We start from the raw sequence: 22,845 nt of genomic DNA on the forward strand, positions 1-22,845 counted from the left end.
GTGTCTACCTTTCCATGTCTAGTTTCTTCCAGTTCCCATCAGTCCCAATGAAATGCTGCTAAAATAATCTTACTAAACCACAGCTTTATTATCATTCTCCTGCTCAAACTTTCAGTGGCTCCCTATTACCTACAGAGTAAAATCCAAACTCCTTGCATTGGTCCACCTGAAATTTGTATACTGAAACTCTCTGCTTTTTGAAATCCTAACTATTTTTCAAGGCTCAAATTCCTCTTTTCCAGTCCCCACCTGGAAGTAGTTTCTCCATTTTGTGCTCTTATACCACAATCTAGCAGTAACTATAAGTATTTGTGCTAATTTTCTCTCTCAGACTCTACTGTGACTACCTGGAGAATAGGAAAGGACAATGTCTTTTTCATCTTCCTGTTGGCCTCACAGTTCCTTGCACAGTGAAGGCACCCGACAAACGTCTATAGCATTGAACAGAATAGATATGGTGGTTAGCAAAATTAAGTCAGCACTAGACTTTAAAAACAAACAGCATATTTAAAAATGGATTGAAAGACAACTGCATAAACCAGCCCTGTCCAGTAGAAATATAATGCAAGCTACATGTGAATTTTCAATTTTCTAGTAGCCAGATTAAAATGAAACAGATGACATTAATTTTAATAATACATTTGTATTTAGCCAAACTATTTCAACATGTAATCAATATAAAAATTACTAATGAAGGAGTTCCCGTCATGGCTCAGCAGTAACAAACCCAGCTAGTATTCATGAGGATGTGGGTTCCATCCCTGGCCTCACTCAGTGGGTTAAGGATCTGGCCTGCTGTGGTGTAAGAGGGCAGCTGCTGCTCCAGTTCGCCCTTAGCAGCACAAAAAAAAAAAAAAAAAATTGCTGATGAAATACCTTAAAACGTTTTACATAATAAGTCTTCTAAATCTAGTGTGCAGGATGTACTCACAACACATCTCAGTTCAAATCTGCCACATTAAAAGTGCTTTAGGGAGTTCCCGTTAACAAATCCGACTAGGAACCATGAGGTTGCGGGTTCGGTCCCTGCCCTTGCTCAGTGAGTTAAGGATCCAGCGTTGCATGAGCTGTGGTGTAGGTTGCAGACGCGGCTCGGATCCTGTGTTGCTGTGGCTCTGGCGTAGACCGGCAGTTACAGCTCTGACTCTCGACCCCTAGCCTGGGAACCTCCATATACCATGAGAGTGGCCCAAGAAATGGCAAAAAAAAAAGTGCTTTATAGCCACATGTGGCTACTGCATTAAAAAGGTGCTGAACCTAGGGTAGGAACTGAGTCCTAGTCCTGGCTGACTACTGAGTAGTTTTGTCATCTTAGGCAAGACGTTTAACCATTTGGTTTCCACTTGTCCTTGGTTTCCTCATCCGAAAAGGAAAGACACATAGACAGAAACACGTTTCCCATCTCTACGTTCTCCAGAAGATTCTAGGATGGTCATTGATTATTAATATTTTGTGTTTTTAGGAGATTCTCTGCAGAGCTTTAAATGCCTCTTGCCAAACACTTCACTTACTGCTTATTCACCTGCCAAGATCTGAACTATCACTCTCACTGCCCCTAAGAAATGGTATGGAAAAGTATCCAAATTACAATTTCAACTTTATAAATGTGAGCCAAGGCAATGAGAAAGAATTCCCTTTCTTGTGTTCTGTGACTTGTCCTCTGTCAGCCTAGACTCAGGAAGGCGTCTATTTGAACTTTGCTCAGTTGAAGAGTCCCTTCTCCTTCCCCCCAGAGGGTCCACGGTCCCATCCTCTTTCTTGGAAGGTTTCTCAAGTCCTACTCCTTGCCTATGATTGTTGTCTTGGAGACCACTCCCTGCCCTGACAACAGTTGCTAAAGGGCGGAGACTTGGAATTGGTTCCCGGGACCAAATACTCCGGGGTCTTGTACTCTGGGCGCATGCGTCAACCTTCTTTGTGCTCTCGCGAGGTTTCCTCTTCCCGGAAGCACTGGAGGACGTTCCCTGTTAACTGCTTCGCGATGTGTGGGGACTGTGTGGAGAAGGAATATCCCAACAGGGTGAGCGAGTGGGCACCTAGAACCTCCTGCGCCCTTGGCCCGTGATCGCCCCTGAGGTTTCTCACTCCTCCGGCCGGTCTTTCCTAAAAAACCAGGGCGCTGGGCGGACTCAGCCGCTCCGCCCCAACCAGTGACCCGGTAGCTGTACTTAGGCACCTGACAGCGGAGACGGCCTGAAACTGTTGGTTCCCGCTGATCCCTTCTTTGGCGACTGATATCAGCCGTCACCCCATTTTTCTTGAGCTCCAGGGGACAAAGAAAATGAAACCCCAACTACAACCAGTCGACAACAGAAGGACACCCCCACCCCTACCCTGGTCTTATTCTCAAGCTTGTTCATTGTTCTTTCTGAATTCTAGCGCCGGAAGAGACCTCTGAGCTCATCCGTTCTAACCCAGTTTTGCAGATGAAACTAATGGCTGGAGAGGAGATTGCATTAGGAAACTAATGCCAGAGTTCACGTTCTAGTTAGTATGAGAAGCAAGAGTAGAATTCAGATTTCTGGAGTGTTACTTTCTTTTAGATCTCTGTTCCTTTGGAGCTCAGGAGGTTGCTAAGCTTGCTTGCTCTCATTCCAGGTGTACTTACTGAACAGTTTATATGTATGTAGCTAGTACCTTGCTAGGCCAGAAAAGGATACCATGTAAGAAATAAAAAGCAGGAGTTCCCGTCGTGGCGCAGTGGTTAATGAATCCGACTAGGAACCATGAGGTTGCAGGTTCGATCCCTGGCCTTGCTCAGCGGGTTAAGGACCCGGCGTTGCCCTGAGCTGTGGTGTAGGTTGCAGACGCGGCTGGCATCCCGCGTTGCTGTGGCTCTGGCGCAGGTGGGTGGCTACAGCTCCGATTAGACCTCTAGCCTGGGAACCTCCATATGCTAGGAAGCGGCCCTAGAAAAGGTAAAAAGACAAAAAGACCAAAAAAAAAAAAAAAAAAAAAAAAAAAAAGCAGCTACCGTGTTGCTGGAGAGCTGATATTTTACAGGAGAATGTGATTAACAAAAACTGACAAGTACAGTACATAAATCCTATTTAAGTTTAGAGAAAGGGGAGAGCAGTAAGTGATACCGCTGTTCTCTTAAAAGAAAGGTGGACTTCATTTGAGACTTGAAAGATAGTTGTGACTAGGGTAGAAAAGGAAAGGAGGAGCTGAAGGCTAGGGGGCAGGATAACTAGAATGATTCTCATACTGGTTGGGAGGTAGAAAATTGCTTCTGTCTCTGATATTTTGAGTAGTAATTAGTGTTTGGAAAGGTTGTATACGTAACATAAACACTCATATGGTACAACTTCTTTGAAGAAATTCTAGTATTATAAAAAAAGTTAAAGATATGCATGCAGAATGATTTGGCAGTTTCTATTCTAGACAAATAAAGGCATGTATGTAGTATGATCTTGGAGACTTGTATGAGAATGTTCATAAGAGTGTTATTTGTGGTTGTAGACTGGAAAAATGTGATATAGTCATAGGAGGGAACACCATGAGTGAATGAGTAATGAAAGTAACAGTGAAATAACAAACATACAAAAAAAGAAATTAGATTGGATTTTTAAGAGCAGAGCTACCAAAAGACTTTAAAATTATATTGAGAAGTTTAGATTTTACACTTTAGGCACTGGGCTGCCATCCAAAAAACCTGAATAGGGAAATGATTCTGAAATCTGCTATTTAGGAAAATGAATCTTATGGTTATATGTTGTGATGTTGGGATTAGGGGGAATGCTACAGAGCATTTGGGGAGCCAAATGGCGACAGTAGTGTAGGCATGAGATAATGAAGACCTCATTTCAAGGAATTAACAGGACTCAACCAATTTAATGTAGGAGGAAAGATGAGGGAGCTGTCAATGATCTCAGGCTTTTCAGTCTAGGCAGCTGGGAAATGTGGAAGTATCACTACAGAAATTGGAGCCATATGGGAGGGAGAACCAAAATTGGGGAGGCAGATAATCAGATTGTTTTTATCATGTTTCATCTGAAGTTGAGAATGTAACATCCCAGGAGTCAAGTGAAAATATAGGATAGCAAAAAAAAAAAAAAAAAAAAAGAAAGAAAGAAAAGGAGTTCCCGTCGTGGCGCAGTGGTTAACGAATCCGACTAGGAACCATGAGGTTGCGGGTTCGGTCCCTGCCCTTGCTCAGCGAGTTAACAATCTGGCGTTGCCGTGAGCTGTGGTGTAGGTTGCAGACGCGGCTCGGATCCCGCGTTGCTGTGGCTCTGGCATAGGCCAGTGGCCACAGCTCCGATTCAACCCCTAGCTTGGGAACCTCCATATGCCGCGAGAGCGGCCCAAGAAATACCAAAAAGACAAAAAAAGAAAATATAGGATAGCAGTTTGAGTAAGAAGTTCAAATAGATAAGTCAGCCAAATAAAAGTATCAAAATAGAAAGGATTTGTTCTCTTAGGGAAAGAATGTAGAGAATCAACCAGAATCAAAAACTGAGCTTCAGGAGTTCCCATTGTGGTGCAGTGGTTAACGAATCCGACTAGGAACCGTGAGGTTGCAGGTTTGGTCCCTGGCCTTGCTCAGTGGGTTAAGGATCCCGCGTTGCCATGAGCTGTGGTGTAGGTCTCAGATGCGGCTGGGATCCTGAGTTGCTGTGGCTGTGGCATAGGCCTGTGGCTACTGCTCCGATTGGACCCCTAGCCTGGGAACCTCCAAATGCCAAGGGAAGCGGTTCTAGAAAAGGCAAAAAGACAAAACAAAACAAAAAAACAACACACAAAACTGAGATTCAAGGAATAAAGTAATATGAGAAGTGAAAATAGACATATAAGGAGAAGAGTAAAGCATTCAGGTGATTGGAAAACTAGGAAAGTGCCTGAAGCACTTTTCTCTGATTTTTTTTTTTTCTGTTCTAAACTAATTAGAGGGCTGTCATGAGGAAGAATTGAGCTTTTATTTGAAATTTCAGAAGGCAGATATAGAAATAATTAGTGGGTGGATATTAGGGGATTGCAGACTTTGAATCATGATGAACTTTCTAACAGATTTTTAAAAATGGAACGGAATTGAACTCTTCTTGTTTGGTAAAAACTGACTACTTGAAATCAAGGATCCTTCTAACTCTGGGATTATTTGAAATCATGCAGTATTGTTAAGGCATTAAGAGCAGAAGCCATTCTGCTTGAGTCTAACAAAGGGAAAAGTACTAAAGAGGTGGTAGCAAGAATAGTCCACTTGTTTAAAAAATTTGGCAGAGAAAAATAATGGTCTAGTATGTTGGGTAGGTCTAAATGCAGAATGAGTAGATTTATCTTTGGTTTCATAAGATTTTCTGGGGTTTTATGGTAGATGTCTTGCACAGGCTAGAAAATTTCTAACAGAGCTCCAGCCCATTTGCTTGTAATATTACACCAAGAACTTGAACTCAATCATGAATCAAATTGGAAATGAACCATACTCATTTTCAGAACTCAAATTTTTTTTGCTCAGCTGTGAACCAAATTTTTTTCATTCAGAAAAGCATTTAGCAAACCAGTTGGAACTAGAACTCTGCTGCATTTTCTAAAATAACTAATCAGGCACAAAACTGTAATAAAATATTTCCACATCAAACTGGAAATGAAACCTATATTTCATATAGTTCAAGTTTCAGCTTTAAAATTCTTAAAATTGCAATAGCAATATAAAGATATAGCAGAAATTTAGATTAATCAGAGGGAAATAATCAGTGTAAGCTAGTTATATGTTTAAATTAGAGTGTCAGGCATTGATTTGAATGGTTTTTAGTCACATTAACTATTAAAAATACCTCAGTTTGTTTGTTGGTCAGAAATGAGGTTGAACTACTATTTTAAAAAAATAACCTGATTGAAAAACGGGGACGAGTAGGCATTTTTCCAAAGAAGAAATGGCCAACAGGCACATAAAAAGATGCTCAACATCACTAATCACCAGGGAAATGCAAATCAAAATGACAAGATAGCACCTGTCAGAATGGCTATTTTATAAAAAAGATCACAAGTGAGTGTTTGTGAGGATGTGAAGAAAAGGGTACCCCAGTATACTGTTGGTGGGTATTAAATTGTTGCAGCCACTGTGGAAAACAGGAGATTCCTCAAAAAAAATTAAAAATAGAACTACAATGATCCAGCAGTTCCACTTCTGGGTATATATCTGAAGAAAACAAAAAACTAATTCAAAAAGATATATGCACCCTAGTGTTCACAGCTCCATTATTTATAATTGCTAAGATGTTGAAGCAACCCAAGTGTCTGTCACAGACAAGTGGAACAAAAAGACAATATATATATATCTCATCCTTAAAAAGCAATGGCGGGGGCGGGGGGGGGGAGGGGATTCCCATCGCAGCGCTGCGGAAATGAATCTGAGTAGGAACAATGAGGTTGTGGGTTTAATCCCTGGCCTCACTTAGTGGGTTAAGGATCCTTTGTTGCCATGAGCTGTGATGTAGGTCACAGATGTGGCTCGGATCCTGCATTGCTATGGCGTGGTGTAGGCCAGTGGCTACAACTCTGATTTCACCCTTAGCCTGGGAACCTCCATGTGTCTCAGGTGCAGCCCTAAAAAAAAGCAATGGGATTTTGCCATTTGCAACAATATAGATGGACCTGGAGGGCATTATGCTTAACAAAGTAAGTCAGAGGAAGACAGATACTGTATGTTTTCACTTATATGTGGAATCCAAAAAAGTAAGACAAATGAACAAAACAAAACAGAAACAAACAACAACAAAAAAAAACCAGAAACAAACACAGATTCAGAGAACAACCTAGTGGTTACCAGAGAGGAGAGGAGTGGGAGAGAATTAGGAAGTACAAACTACTGGAGTTCCCATCGTGGTGCAGTGGTTAAAGAATCTGACTAGGAATCATGAGATTGCAGGTTCGATCCCTGGCCTTGCTCAGTGGGTTAAGGATCTGGTATTGCCGTGAGCTGTGGTGTAGGTTGCAGATGCGGCTCAGATCCCACGTTGCTGTGGCTTTGGCATAGGCTGGTGGCTACAGCTCCAATGAAATCCCCTAGCCTGGGAACCTCCATATGCCATGGGAACGGCCCAAGAAATGGCAAAAAGACAAAAAAAAAAAAAGTACAAACTACTAAGAATAAAATGAATAAGTTATAAGAAGTAATGTACAGCACAGGAAATATAGCCCATATTATATAATAATTTTATATGGAGTATTACCTGTAAAAATATTGAATCATTATGTTGTAGACCTGAAACTAATATAATATTTTAAGTCAGCTACATGTCAGTTAAAAAATGAGGTTGAACTAGGTTGCTGATAAAGTGACTTTCAGTTCTGAACAATTATTCATAAGCCTTTAGAATGACCTCCCTTGAGCCAGGAGCATATGTTATTTACAGTTTCTTAATGACAAACAAAACCTTTTCTCTTAAATGCATGGTGTCAATCTGATGAATTATAGAACTTACCTTAAGGACTGACATCCATAGAGCTGAGAGTTTATTTTTCTTTGTTTATTTTGTGGTAGTTTTAAGGCTTGAGAAAATGCTGTTTCACCAGTCAACTGAGCATCACAGTGTATAAGATATTTTTAATCATTGGCTCAGTGTTTCCATTTTGATTGGATTTTCATCTTGGTTTTATACCAAGATAGCTCATTTCATATTATTGACTATCAGATTTTTCTAATTTTTTTTCCTTTTCACATGTTAAATTATTAAAACCTCATTAAGTTGTTTCTAAATATCTATTTGCATTTAGTCCTCTTTTTTAAACACAGTTGCAGCCCTCAGGGACTTACAGCTCTAACATTGCTTCAGTTTTATTTACGTGACTCATACTTCTACAGGAGAGCTAGTCCTTTAAAAAATTATTTGGTGTTGGAGTTCCCGTCATGGCTCTGTGGTTAACGAACCTGACTGGTATCCATGAGGACGCAGGTTTGATCCCTGGCCTCGAACAGTGGGTTAAGGATCAGGTGTTGCTGTGAGCTGTGGTGTAGGTCACAGACGTGGCTCGAAGCTGGCATTGCTGTGGCTGTGGTGTAGACCAGCAGCTACAGCTCCTATTCAGTCCCTAGCCTGGGAACCTTCATATGCCATAGGTGGGGCCCTAAAAAAACAAAAGACAAAAAAAAAAAAAAAATTGCTTGGTGTACTTCAAACAAGTAAATTCTGGCCATGTTTTTTGCCTTTAGATATATATATATATATATATATATATATATATATATATATATATATATATTAACTCGGCTATTTGGAACTTGGAATACATTTTTTTAATTTTTTTTTTAATTTTTAAATTTTTAATTTTTTAATTTTTTTTAGTTCTGTTTTCTTTTTTTTTTAATTAATTATTTATTTATTTTTGGTCTTTTTGCCATTTCTTGGGCTGCTTCTGTGGCATATGGAGTTTCCCAGGCTAGGGGTCTAATCGGAGCTGTAGCCGCCGGCCTATGCCAGAGCCACAGCAACACAGGATCCGAGCTGCGTCTGCAACCTACACCACAGCTCATGGCAACGCCAGATCCTCAACCCACTGAGCAAGGGCAGGGATCAAACCTACAACCTCATGGTTCCTAGTCGGATTCGTTAACCACTGCACCACAACGGGAACTCCTGCCTTTAGATATTTTAAGTCTGTTAATCATTTTCACCAAGGATTTTGAAATATAAGAAAATTAAATGCCTGCTTTTCATATTTTAGGGTAACATCTGCCTGGAGAATGGATCTTTCTTGCTGAACTTTACAGGCTGTGCAGTATGCAATAAGCGGGATTTTATGCTGATCACAAACAAATCTTTCAAAGAGGAAGATGGAGAAGAAATAGTTACCTATGATCGTAAGTAGCCTTCTTTCCATCCAAGTCTGTTAGCAGGTGTCAGCTTTTGAGACTTAGGTTGTGCAAAATATTATGAGGTCTATTCCAATATCATATTGCAATACAGTTACTAGTTAGTTTTTTAAGAGGAAAACAGAAAGAATACCTCATTAATCTAGCATCATCAGATATTCCACATAAATGACTTTTGCAGATAATTGAAGCTTATGATTCAGGCACGAGCTTTTCTTCTGGGTTTTTTTTGGGGGGTAGTGGGGGGCATGCCTGTTGCATATGGAAGTTCCTGGGCCAGGGATCAAACGCACACAATAGCAGCAGCCTGGGCCACTGCAATGACAGTGCTGGTTCCTTAACCCACTGTGCCACAAGAGAACTCCTCTCCTGTTTATTTTTAAAGACTTTATGGCTTCTGAAACAAGATAGAGGGACTTTTTTTTTTCAACCTTAGAGTCATCCACGTGAATTTTCACTTTCTACTATAGTATAATATGATGATGGCCTCCACAGCTATTAAAGTGTTTAGGGCTTATGTTTGCCTTATACTAAGTGATCCTGGGATAGTATGGTTTTTTTCAGTCTTGATTCTGCTTTTATAGCATTTTGTTTCTTTTTTCACGGTCAGTCTATAGTTTTTTTCCTTGGCTGCTGTAAATAGGCTACCTTCATATGCTGTTCCTCATCCCTGATACTGGGAAATCAAATAAATGACTTCGTATAATAAAAAATAAATCAGTTCTGAGGTTGGCACTGAGAATCTCTATGAGTAAATTAAGTATATGTTTACTTTAGTGCCCAGAGATCGTGGCGACTATTTAAACTGTTCGAATTTCCTTTTTGCTTGTCCCCTATTTTTTTTGGATTTTTTTTTTTTTTGGTTTTGAATATATATGAGGAATAAATGTGCAAATAATGATATTTTGAAAGAAGTGAAAGACATATGGAAAAAGGTTCTAAATGAGAAGAATCATTTTCTTTGTTTTAACAGATACCCCTTTAAACTCTATTTTGTTCCATGTAGGAAAGCACAGTGGTCAAGAGCAAGGGCTCTGGAGCTAGAAAGCTTGGGTTTGAATTCTGGTTCCAATACTTGCTAGCTCGGTAGTCTTCTCAGTTACCCAGTGTACCTGTGTCTCCTTATCCCTAGGAAGGTGATAACAATAGTATCTACCTCTTTGAGTTGAGAAGACTAAGTGAATGGACAGATAAAAAGTATTTAAAATGGTATCTGGCACACATTAAGCACTCAGTAAATTATAGTTATTATATGTTTTTATTAGCGTTTTATTAACTGTTAGTTTCACTTTATTTATTTACTTATTTATTGGTCTTTTTGTCTTTTAAGGCCGCATCCACAACATATGGAGGTTTCCTGGCTAGGGATCCAATCAGAGCTGCAGCTGCTGGCCTACACCACAGCCATGGCAATGTGGGATCTGAGCCTTATCTTTGACCTACACCACAGCTCACGGCAACACTAGGTCCTTAATCCACTGAGCAAGGCCAGGGATCAAACCCGCATCCTTGTGGGTGCTAGTCGGGTTCTCTAACCCCTGAGCCAGGACGGGAACTCCTAATTTCACTTTAATGTCTAGCATTGGCTTTTTGTTTATGATTAGTTAGTAGCACAATTTCTAGTATTGCTGAGAATAAAAGGTTTTACATAAATAGGTCCAGCTAGTTTAAAAAACATGTATATATCTTTTGTTTGTTGTTTTGTTTTTTGCTTTGTTTTTTCCCCTGGGCCACACCTTAGGCATATGAAAGTTCCCAGGCTGGGGGTTGAATCAGAGCTCCAGCTGCTAGCCTACACCACAGCCATAATAATACTGGATCCTTAACTCACCTATCGAACCCACATCCTCATGGGTACTAGTCAGATTCATTTCCACTGTGCCATAGTGGGAACTCCCATAAAACATGTACATATCTTTTAATTGATTACCTTAGAGAGCTTTCAGTGAGAATTAATTTATGCGCATTTAGTCTCTGAGTTCAGGACCTTAATGATATAGTATTGCTGTGTGATGGATTTTGGATTTCTTATCAAGGTAGATATGGGTTGGGGGGTGGGGGGATGAGTTGGGGGTTTGAAATGCTATAAAATTGGGTTGTGATGATCATTGTACAAATATAAATGTAATAAAATTCATTGAGTTAAAAAATAAAGGGGGAGAAAAGGTAGATATGGGTTTCCCGCTGTGTTAAATATGACAGAGTTAAGATTCTTTTAAAGCAATGCCGTGTTAAGAATAGAAATTTTAAGGCGTTCCCTTCATAGCACAGCAGAAACAGATCTGACTAGAATCCATGAGGATGCAGGTTCAATCCCTGGCCTCACTCAGTGGGTGAGGAATCTGGCATTGCCACGAGCTGTGGTATAGGTTGCAGATGCTGCTCAGATCCCCTCGTTGGTGTGGCTGTGGTGTTGGCTGGCAGCTGCAGCTCCAATTCAACCCCTAGCCTAGGAACTTCCATATGCCACAGGTGCGGCCCTAAAAAGCAAAAAAAAAAAAAAAAGAATAGAAATTTTACTGTCTTAAGACACCTTCCAAGACTTAATTATTTAAATATTTCTCTTTTTCGGCAGATCTGTGTAAGAATTGTCATCATGTCATAGCCAGGCATGAGTATACGTTCAGTATCATGGATGAATTTCAGGTAAATATAGAATTTCGGGTCCGTTATTTGGTATGTTATTGTGGGGAAGGGGGATAATAAAAATACTCTTGAAAAATCTAGGTACAGTCTTCGTAAATGAAGTGCTAGCAAATACTAGAGGAGACCAACCTTGTCTTCTACCTGTGTAAGTTGAGAGATATTTTAGATGTGGGTAGATCCATTCAAACTTGTCGTCACAGAGTCACAAAGCACAATACATGTCTTACAAATGATATCTCAGTCCTGTCATTTTTGCTTATAAAAAGCTAGTACTTTATGACTTCTTAGGAGGTTACCATCATGCCCCTTTTTTCTCCACCCAGTTATGTGATTGCACAGTTGTTGGCTTTAAGTGTTAGCCTGCCCACTGCCACCATCCTTGCTAAGCATGGAAACTGTGCTAAGGAAGTTATCTCTATTTCCCCAGTAGGCATGTGGAGTTGAGCAACTCTGTAGTCTCAGTTGTGCTAAGACATTTTAATATACTTGATGAGAGTGAAATGACAAGATAGGCTTGTCAGGGTTGGAAGAGAGAAGCTGAACCACTATAAAGGTAGAGAATAAGAATATATTATAAGGATTAGTCCTTATACCATTGTGAGAGCATGTGAGGAAGTCTACAAAATCCTGCAGGCTGGTGTAGGCCTGAAGTTGCTGAAGATTCACAGGTCTGATGGTCAGGAAGAAAAGCTGAATAGTGAGGGAGAGCCAAGGACAGATTGGAAAGCTCAGGGACACACTCACCTGTGTCTGTCCCTCCCTGCCTCTACTTTCAAGTTATTTAGTGTGAACTACATGTTCATCCATAGGATATAAATATTAGGTAAGAGCTTTTTACAGGCAGGGGAATTTTTTTTTTTTAGTCCTTCATATTGGGTTAGTGCTATAATTTATGTGATAGAATCTTCTACAACAGAATCTTATAAAATAGTATAACCACTTTCATTCAGTCTCTCTGTCTTCTTTTTTTTTTTTTTTTTTTTTTTTTTTCTGTCTTTTGTCTTTTTAGGGCCACACCCATGGCATATGGAGGTTCCCAGGCCAGGCATAGAATTGGAGCTGCAGCTGCCGGCCTACACCAGAGCCACCGCAACATGGGTTCCAAGCTGTGTCTGTGAACTACACCACAGCTCATGGCAACGCCGGATCCTTAACCCACTGCACGAGGTCAGGGATTGAACTCGCAATCTCATGGTTACTAGTTGGGTTCATTAACCACTGAGCCACGACGGGAACTCTTCATTCATTCTCATTTTAATGTGGATGAAGGCACTAGTCACCTGTCAGAATCTAATCTAATATGTTGTGATTAATCTTAAACAACATCGTAACCACGTCTCCTCAGCATCCAAATATTATGCCTCAAAGATACTTATATGATAGTTGTCACTTGGGGCAAAATCAAGACCTCAGTAAATGAGTAGTGGCCAGAAAGGAGAATAAGCATGTCAGGGGCTTATCTGTTCATGGGAGGAAGGAGTGCTTATAGCTATTTTCTAGAAGTTCCTGAAGCTCCTGTGAGCTTTTTAGAGTCCCTAAGTGGATATTGCCATTGCCTGCTTATTGAGCAGGCAATGGCAATATTGAGCCATTGTGTATCACCACCATGAGACCAAAGTCACACTGATTTTCCTTTATGACTGAGCTTAGCCATTTTCAAAGCTACCTAGAAATTCCTCTGGGGTAGGAAGAAGGTAAGGGAAGTTGACTGTAGTAACAATGCCTGGATAGGGTGGAATACTCTTGGAAAAACTCTTTTAAGCTGGACTCTCTTCCAGTCTTCTCTCTCCAACATCCACTCCCCCTCCCACCCATATTCTATATTCTGCCATCAGCTTAGTTTTCTTTATTGAAGTATAGTTGATTTACAATGTTCTGTTAGTTTCAGGTGTGCAGCAGTGTGATTCTGTTATACATATACATATATATTCTTTTTCATTATAAGTCACTATAAAATACTGAGTATAGTTCCCTATTGGTTATCTGTTTTATATGTAGTAGTGTGTATATCTTAATCCCAAACTCCTAACTTACACCCCCCCCCCCGATTCTTTTTCTTAAAACCATGCTTTCCAACTACCTCATTGGCCTTTCCATAGCCACAGTATAATACCCAGGCTCCCCATTCCAAGGTTCTCACCGGGCTGGCCCGCCTTCCTTTCTCATTCCTCACTACTCTTCTCTTGCACACCATGCATAGCTTTGCCACAACTTTAGTCTCTCTCCCTTCCCTCCTACTGTAGAGATTTTAATTTCCTCCTCTCTGCTGCTACCCCCACTGCATTTCCTCAGAAATCTCATCTTATCTTCTCTTTCTAGCATCCTCTTTTTCTCTGTGGGACTTAAAGCAGTTTTACCTTAAATAGGCCTAGTTCTTTATTTGTTAAAAATAAAGTCCTTTTGTTTCACTTGGCTATGTGGCTATGTCTTTGATTCATTCTCTAATCTTCTCTCTCCTTCCTTTTGTTTCTTTACTTAAATAGCTCTTTACCCCCTCTGCTCCTCTAAACCAGTGACAAACTGGTTTCCTCTTTTTTTCTAAAACTGTTCTCTCATAGATTTCCTGTAATGTAGCCAAATCCTGTGAACTTGCCTCAGTTCATAGCTCTCTTAACATCTCTTCTGGATCTGATTTTGTTAATCATTGTCTTTTTGAAGCACTTTGTCCTTTGGGGTCCTTAGTGCTAGACTTTTTCTTTCTTTTTAAGTCACTTTGACTCTTCCTTTGTTTTTTCTCTGTTTTGTTTTGTTTTGTTTTGTTTGTTACAGTGCTTTATTTGGCCTTACTATCTCCACATTCCCCACATAGGATTACTTTGAAGAAAATCCCCAATTTATTACTATTTCCATAAATATTTCAGTACATATCTCTAAAAGATAAGGATTCTGTTTTTCTTTTCTTTTTTTTTCCTTTTTGTCCGCACCCATGGCATATGGAGGTTCCCAGGCTAGGGGTCCAATCGGAGCTGTAGCTGCCAGCCTACACCACAGCCACAGCAACTCGGGATCCGAGCCGCATCTGCGAACTATGCCACAGTTCATGGCAACGCCGGATCCTTAACCCACTGAGTGAGGCCAGGGATCGAACCCGCAACCTCATGGTTCCTAGTTGGGTTCATTAACCACTGAGCCATGACGGGAACTCCAGGATTCTGTTTTTAAACAAATTTATTTTTAACAAAACCATTGTTTTATTTTTAGCCATTTTTTATTGAAGTATAGTTAATTTACAAATGTTATATTAGCTTCAGGTGTACAGCAATATATATATATATATATATATATATATATATATATATATATACACATACATATAGAGAGAGAAAGAGAATCTTTTTCAGATTCTTTTCCGTTATCAGTTATAATATATTGATATAGGTCTCTGTGCCATTCAGTAGGTCATTGTTGTTTATCTGTTTTATACATAGTAGTATGTATATGTTAGTCCCAGACTCAGCAAAACCTTTGTTAAACAAAGTAAGATTTTCTGATGGCAAGAATACGGGGGAAGGTAGAGACATAAATACAAAGTTTGAATGGAAAATAAATTATAAATAATTATAGACATTCTGGAGTTCCTGTCGTGGCTCAGTGGTCAATGAATCCGACTAGGAACCATGAGATTGCAGGTTTGATCCCTGGCATTGCTCAGTGGGTTAAGGATCTGGCGTTACCATGAGCTATGGTGTAGGTTGCAGACGCGGCTCAGATCCCGCATTGCTTTGGCTCTGGCGTAGGCCGGCGGCTACAGCTCCAGTTTGACCCCTAGCCTGGGAACCTCCATATACTGCAGGAGCGGCCCAAGAAATGGCACAAAAAAAAAAATTATAAACATTCTGTATTTTTTTTTCTTTTGCCACACTCATGGTATTTGGAAGTTCCTGGGCCAGGGATCAAGTCTGAGCCACAGCTGTGACCTACTTAACCCACTATGCCAGGCCAGGGATCAAACCCTCACCTCAGCAGCAACCTGGGCCACTGGAGGGACAATGCTGGATCTTTAACCTACTGTATCACAGCAGAAACTCCATTATCCTGTATTTTTTTTAGTATCACCTGAAAACCCATTAAAAGGACTATGTATTTGCCTCAGGAAACGAGAGAAACTGAGACTGCTTGACTGCTTTATGTTCCTCTGTCAACCAGAGAAGGAAAGGATTGAGGTTCAGAGTTAACAGGTAGTGATAGAGGAAAAAGGCCCATGGGACCCTCAAAATTGTAAAACAGAGGATCTGATCATGCCTAAAGTGATGTCACCCACTCCGTCTCTCCTTCCAAATCTCTGCCCTCAGGCTTTGCCCAGGTAGAGATTTTGAGGGTCTTCAGGAATGACTGGAGGGAATTCTGATTCTCCTGACTTGGCTGGTTTTGACAAAATGTGTCCTGATCCCACCATATTCCTAGTAGCACAGGAAAATATGTTTTTGGCCTCCCAAGTTAGAATTCTAGACATACTTTCCCACACAAGCACGACTATATGTGGTTAGATTCTATAGTACTTGTGCACTATAAATTTAAAAGACTCCCTGGATTTCCCTGGGAACCTTAACTGCCATGCATAACATTATTTCTGTGGGAAACTGCTTCTGAATTCCAAACAACTGACATACAATAAATTTGGATTCCAGACTGCCTATAAATTAAAGATAATAGGTGTAATCAGTCTCACTGATTTGATAGTCTTTCCAGATTATACCATGTGTTAGCTTTTCGTTGTTTCTACCAAGTTAGACTCTAAATTTTTAAGCTTAGACCTTGTCCTTGTCTTCTCCCATGTCTGCCAGTCCCTTGGCACGTTGCAGAGCCTTTAGGCACTTAATAAAAACTTGTCAATGGATAGATTGGTTGAAAACTCAAATATCTGTCTAGCTTCACACATTTTCCCATTTTTTATTTTATTACTTTTTCCTTCTCCATTTCCAGTAAGAGGTTGACATCTTACTAATAGTGTCTGGTGGGTGAAAGCAGGAAGATTTGAAAGCTGTAAAACCTCAGAGAGAGTGGATTTTCATTTTAGAGTCCTGAGACTCATAGTTGTTTGCTGAGCTCTAGCCTGTATTTCTACTGTGTGTGTAGGCTTTAAATGTGGTCTTTAAGAAATAGTCTTTCCCCTACAACAGCTGGATCTGCTGAACTCTCTAGCAGGAAGTGGAAAGGCAGTTGCCCGGTTCTGCATCTTTGCCCTGTTGTCATTGTTTATCTCCATGACCCTGTCTCTGGTAACTCTTTAGACCCATGAAACACAAAGTGCCTTGATTGATCAATTTCCAGACAGCCAGCAATCTCAACATCAGGTGTAGAAATACCAATATACTGGATATAGATGCTTGTTTTCCTAACGAAGATAAAAAGGTTTTAAGTGAAAGGTTTAAAACAATATATTGGGGAGTTCCCGTCGTGGCGCAGTGGTTAACAAATCCGACTAGGAACCATGAGGTTGCGGGTTCGATCCCTGCCCTTGCTCAGTGGGTTAACGATCCGGCGTTGCCGTGAGCTGTGGTGTAGGTTGCAGACGTGGCTCGGATCCCGCGTTGCTGTGGCTCTGGCGTAGGCCGGTGGCTACAGCTCTGATTCAACCCCTAGCCTGGGAACCTCCATATGCCGCGGGAGCGGCCCAAGAAATAGCAACAACAACAACAACAACAACAAAAAGACAAAAGACAAAAAAAATAAAAAACAAAAAAAACAAAAAAAAAACCCAATATATTTCTATAATTTATGACCATAGTAAATGTTCTAGAAAGGAATAGCTCTAAGAACAGAACTTTGCCCGGAGGATTTTTGCCTAAAACAAAATATTTTCTATCACCAGTCTGGATATTTGTTAAGCCTAAGAAACATAAAATTCCTTAAATAGATCAAATTCCATAGAACTATCTAAATATGAGACATGACATACTAGTGGATTAAACATACATAATTGTTTTTCTTGGGTAGATAAAAATAGCTTTTTGGGTTTGGAAATTTTTTCCCTTTTTTTTGTTTTAAAAATCATTTCTGGAGCTCCCGTCGTGGCGCAGTGGTTAACGAATCCGACTGGGAACCATGAGGTTGCGGGTTCCGTCCCTGCCCTTGCTCAGTGGGTTAACGATCCAGCGTTGCCGTGAGCTGTGGTGTAGGTTGTAGACGTGGCTCGGATCCCGCGTTGCTATGGCTCTGGTGTAGGCCGGTGGCTACAGCTCCGATTCGACCCCTAGCCTGGGAGCCTCCATATGCCGCGGGAGCGGCCCAAGAAATGGCAAAAAGACCAAAAAAAAAAAAAAAAAAAAAAAATCATTTCTATTGCATGTTAGTGTTGAATATCCCAGAAGGGAACAGCTCTAAGCACAAGAATTTGTTAGGGGCCCACACTCAAATTGCTTCATTACTTCAGATAGCAGCCCTAACTAAGCCCAATATGTGTGTTTTCTAAGTCCAAGAAATAGTGATGCATTTCCAAGATGACATTCTTTCTTTAAAAATGTATTTATTTTTACTTTGTTGAAGTTCAGTTGATTTACAATGTTAATTTCTGCTGTACAGCCGTGACTCAGTTTTACTTATATATATGTATACTTTCTCACATTCTCTCCCATAATGGTTTATCACAGGATATTGAATATAGTTTCCTGTGCTGTACAGTAGGAGCTCATTGTTTATCCAGACCACACATACTAGTTTGCATCCAAGATGACAATCTTGCATACATAGTAAATAGAGCATCAGCATATATTCAGTTTATATAAATAAAAGGCTCTGGGCTACACAGACTAAACCTAAGACATCGCTTATAGGTGTTGAAGAAATTGAGCTAATGTACAGACAGCATATCCATGACAATTTATAGAGATCAGCTTTACCAGAGAAAGTTATGAAGCATCTTTCTCCCGGTTCCTCAAGGTAATTATGCACTTTGTCTTGTTCTAGGAGTATACCATGCTGTGTCTGTTATGTGGTAAAGCCGAAGATACTATCAGTATTCTTCCCGATGACCCCCGACAAATGACTCTGTTATTCTAAGGATCCTTCTGCAGTTCTCTTGTAACGGTGTTGTGTTGGTTTACCATCCAGCAAGCCTCATGGTTTGTCTAACCTAGTTTGTAATGGAAATTATGTGCATATTGTTTTTTTCTGCCTAGGTTTACCTATTCTTTGAAAGAAAAAGTAATTTAGGGGATTGTTCTCTAGAGCTGAGCTCTTCTGCTAAGGTTCTCAGTGCGCATCAGTGCAGCTAGAATGAAGTGTCTTTGTTAGAGGTTAGGTGGCTGAAAAAGAACTAGGATGAGAGCACATCTAGTGCCCATATCTTGGTTGCAATAAGAGGAACTAGGACTCCTCAGGGGAATGACTGAGTCTAGGATTGGGGCAGTAAATGTGAAAGATGAGCTTGGAGTATCTTGAGTCACAAAAAGGGAAGTGCTCAAAAGAACAGTCACAATGTTTGGGAGTATGTCAGAGGGACAGGAGAACCAGCTGAAGGGGCTCTCGGTGGCCGACGTTGGAAAAGTTTGAGCAAGAAAATAAAGTAGTATTGGATTATAACCGAAACTATAAAATAAATATTCATGAGTCTATATGGATATAAATTATTGAGTAAATACATAAATTGGAGAGAATAGACAACTCTCCCATGCAAAAGAATTCCAAATAATGTGTGTAGATACTCTTCACTCCTTAAGTGTGGGTTGGCATGGTGATTTCCTTCCCAAGAGTGTATTATGGAAAGTGGGAAAAAGAAATATATGACACACACTAGCTGAGTGATCAAGATGAACAACATTGATGGTAAGCCATGTTGATAGCATGTGCCTGTGATGAGAATGACACTTTGCCTTTGTGGTCTTCCAAAAACCCATAACCCCAGTCTAATCCTGAGAAAAAACATTAGGCAGATCCCTGTTGGGAGAGAAATCCCACTTGAAGAAAATACCTGACAAGTATTCCTCAAAACTGTCAAGGTCATTAAAGACAAGGAAGTCTGAGCAACTCTCACAGCCAAAAAGAGCCCAAGGAGACATGACCATTAAATATAATGTGGTGTCTTGAATGAGATACCGTGCCAGAAAAGGGACACTTGGTAAAAACTGGAGAAATCTAAATAAAGTGTGGACTTTAGTTAGTAGAAATAAATAGAATGGTTGCAGTTGCTCCAGAGGGATCTTAGAATAACTTACCTTGCGTTGTTGAAAGAACACCGGTTTGGGTGTCGTAAACCTTGGTATTCAGGCCTCTGCCCTTTGGTAGCAGTATGACCATTAAGCAAGTCATACTGTGGACTTTATTGTTCCCTTTCTGTAATTGGGCTAATAAAACTTGATATCCTACTTCCTTCATGGTATTGTTAGATCCAAGTGAATATTGAACATAAAATGCTTTGGAAGCCCTGTAAAGTACTAGATAGAATGAGATAATTTCAGTTAGTTCTTATTCTGAGATCAAAACCTAAGGGTCAGGCATGAAAAACAAAATTGTTTCCTATTTATATCTCAGACATTCTGAACTGAGTGAGCACAGTTGTTGATATCAAGGGAAAGCTTTATTATGTAATAGGAATAATGATACTAGCTGAGATTTACTGAGGACTAAGTGCCAAGGGCTTTTTAAGCACCTGTTTAATCCACATTAACAATTCCCTGAAGTAGGTACTATTGTCATCCCAATTTTAGAGCCAGAGAAACTAAGGCACAAAGAAATTAAGTAACTGACTCCAGTCACACAGTTAGTACAGTGACTCCCTCTTGACAGTAGTGTTCAGTACACGTGAAGTATCCGGGCGGGTCTGGCAAGGTTAGGAAGAGGTTGAGAATCAGTGACAGCACTCTGGGGAATCTAGGCATGTCAGACCAAGATTTATTATTCAGAAAAGTTAAGACAGCTGTTCCTTAGGGATCAGTTGTTTATTCCTGGAAAATGTTTTCCACTTTCTGCAAATCTATATCTGACCTGCTGAGGAAATCGTTTGTGAAATTCATCCAGAAGGCAGAGAAAATGTTTCATTACTTTAAATAGCAGCACTAAGCCTGTTATAGTCTCTGAATTGTCCCTTCTTGGAGTTTGCTAGTACTTCCAATTTAGTCATTTGGGAGCTCAAAAGTATGATTTTATATGCCCCTCCTGATATCCTCATCTCTTGCAGAATGTATAGTTATCTCTTTTGGACTATGTATTACAAACATTTTAAACATAAGATCCTATCCACATATTTCATTATTATTAAACCAACATTGTACTTACTATGTTTTGCAATACTTCCTTTATCATCTTCTAGAATTCTTCATGGACCTAATAGAATAAAGACTTCTTGAATTCAGTTCTACTGCATCCATATTTTTCTAAGTAAAGGGGAACCAGGCAAAAGCATTGGTCTTATTTACTTCCACTTCTGAGACACAAGAAGGAGAAGAAATCACCTGTAGCTGTAGTGGACAACGTGAACTTGCCCTGGCACCTCATTTTTTCTCTCCCTGCTCCATGATATACAGATATGGGGTCTACCTAATTAGGGTCTCAGAGTTCAAAGCTAAGCATGTTTCCTGTTGTGTCGTCTTAGCTAGCTTTGTCTTCCTCGGATGGTCTTGGGTTCTCCCAGTACTAATTAATTGACATATGATATAGTCTGGGCAGAACCAGATATGGTTTGTTACTTATAAGTCATCACTAAGAAATATTACAGTCACTGTTCTTTATTTCAGTGTAATGAGAATCCTTTCAGTTTCATTCTTTTGTTTCAAGAGCAGATTACTTGACTGAATTTGAGGCTCTCAATTTTAGAACGTGTGTTTCTTGATTGAAGTACAAGTCTCTCTTGTGCGATATGCTGTGGTTGGGTAGAAGGGAAATCAACAGACCTGGGTCTGAAATTAGCTTTATCACCTGCTCATGGTGGGACATTGGGTAAGTCACTCCATCTGTACCTCAGTTTCTTCAGTGGAAAAATAGATGCAATCATGCCTCATTTACAGGTTTGTTTTTGTTTTTGCTTTTGCTTTTTAGGGCTGCACCAGCAGCATATGGAAGTTCCCAGGCTAGAGCTTGAATCAGAACTGCAGCTGCCAGCCTACACCACAGCCACAGCAACACGGGATCCGAGCTGTGTCTGTTATGGACATACACCCCAGCTTACGGCAACGCCAAGTCCTGAACCCACTGAACGAGGCCAAGGATCAAACCCACATCCTCATGAACTAGTCATGCTCGTAACCCACTGAGCCACAATGGGAACTCCTTCACAGTGTTTTTAAATCAAATGATATAATGTAAGCGAAAGCATCATTAAGTTATGCAGTGCTGTGTACAGGAGCAGCTCTGAGATAGAAGGAAGCATGGTTGTGTCATGGTTAGTAACAGAAGCTTTGGAGACAAACTGACCTGAGTTTAATTACTAGCCCTTTGTCTTTGAAAGGTGTCTTTCTCAATTACCTTCTCTTTAAATAGAGAGAAAAATTCCTCCTAGGGTTGGTATGAGGATTAAAGAACCTAATATATAGAAAGTACTTAGTGCAGTGTGTGAGTATAGTATATGGTAATTTGGATGACGGTTGTGATGGAGATTATAAGAAATCATCAGGCTTGAAATCATCAGTAAGGGTTTGGCTTAAGGAGATACAGCTGTGGGAACATAATCATGACATACTCATCCATTTCAGTCTGTGTGTCTTGGCCCCCTAAAATCACCTATTCCGAGTCCTGTTTTTTTGGTAGAAGTCCTCAGAGAAATAATTCTCTCTGTCCCTCCTCTAAGTCGAGTAGTATTATCCCAGCACTTCTGGGAAAGCTTGTTTATGAGACTTCTTACTTCCTGAGTGCCCCTAGGGACATTTGATTAAAAGATTTTGTTGATCTAGGAAAGTGGGTGATTATATATGAAGCTTTGCCTTGTCTGTTTATAATCATAAGCTGATACTTTGGATGATGTAAAAGGGACAGGCAAGGTGAGAAATAAACAAAAGGAAACAATTTCCCATTTGTCTTCATTTTAACAACAGCACACCTAAGGATTGAATAAAACAAAATGTCCTTGTAAAACAAGTTCTTCCTCCAGTCCCACCTTCTCTGGTCCTTCCTGAGTCAATCTGGAGCAAACAGCATTTCCCCTTGTCCAAGTGAGGAGCCCTCTTCCTAGCATTATGGCCGCTTATGACTCTCTCTGCAAAATGACTTGGACTGTAATCCCCATTCCTTTGGGAGTCTCTAAATTATTCCCTCCATTTGAGCCTCCTGGGTAAGACCCAACCCATTGTTCTGGCACGTCAGCCCCTAAGTTGCCTGTGGCATACTGCCAACATCGGGTATAGCTGGTTCTGCCATTGGATGTCATAAGAGGCAATAACACTATAAAGATGAGGAAAAAATCATACTAGTATCCCACACGAGTTCTGTATTTTATTTCTTCAAGGAAGCACTTTATC

The 22,845-nt window shown here is 40.2% G+C and overlaps 1 protein-coding gene across 3 annotated transcripts in view; it reads left to right on the plus strand.

Moving 5' to 3' along the window:
- The first annotated feature begins 1,878 nt into the window (after positions 1–1,878).
- CHURC1 (churchill domain containing 1) overlaps positions 1,879–22,845 on the plus strand; it is a 28,619-nt gene continuing 7,652 nt past the window's right edge. The window contains exons 1-4 of one of the 3 annotated variants that reach the window (XM_003128640.7): positions 1,879–2,020; positions 8,665–8,800; positions 11,388–11,458; positions 18,365–20,747. In XM_003128640.7, the coding sequence (XP_003128688.3) occupies positions 1,901–2,020; positions 8,665–8,800; positions 11,388–11,458; positions 18,365–18,457 (420 nt within the window). In that variant the 5' untranslated portion in view covers positions 1,879–1,900 and the 3' untranslated portion in view covers positions 18,458–20,747. Of the gene's footprint in view, positions 2,021–8,664; positions 8,801–11,387; positions 12,148–18,364; positions 20,748–22,845 lie in introns of those variants that run through there. The other 2 variants (XR_014810987.1, XM_013978294.3) reach the window with 2 other exon arrangements.

Source organism: Sus scrofa, chromosome 7, assembly GCF_054392235.1.
Source record: "Sus scrofa isolate SSC_HxYL_T2T_F1_AM1 chromosome 7, Sscrofa_HxYL_maternal_Yorkshire_Landrace_v2.0, whole genome shotgun sequence".
NCBI lineage: Eukaryota > Metazoa > Chordata > Mammalia > Artiodactyla > Suidae > Sus > Sus scrofa.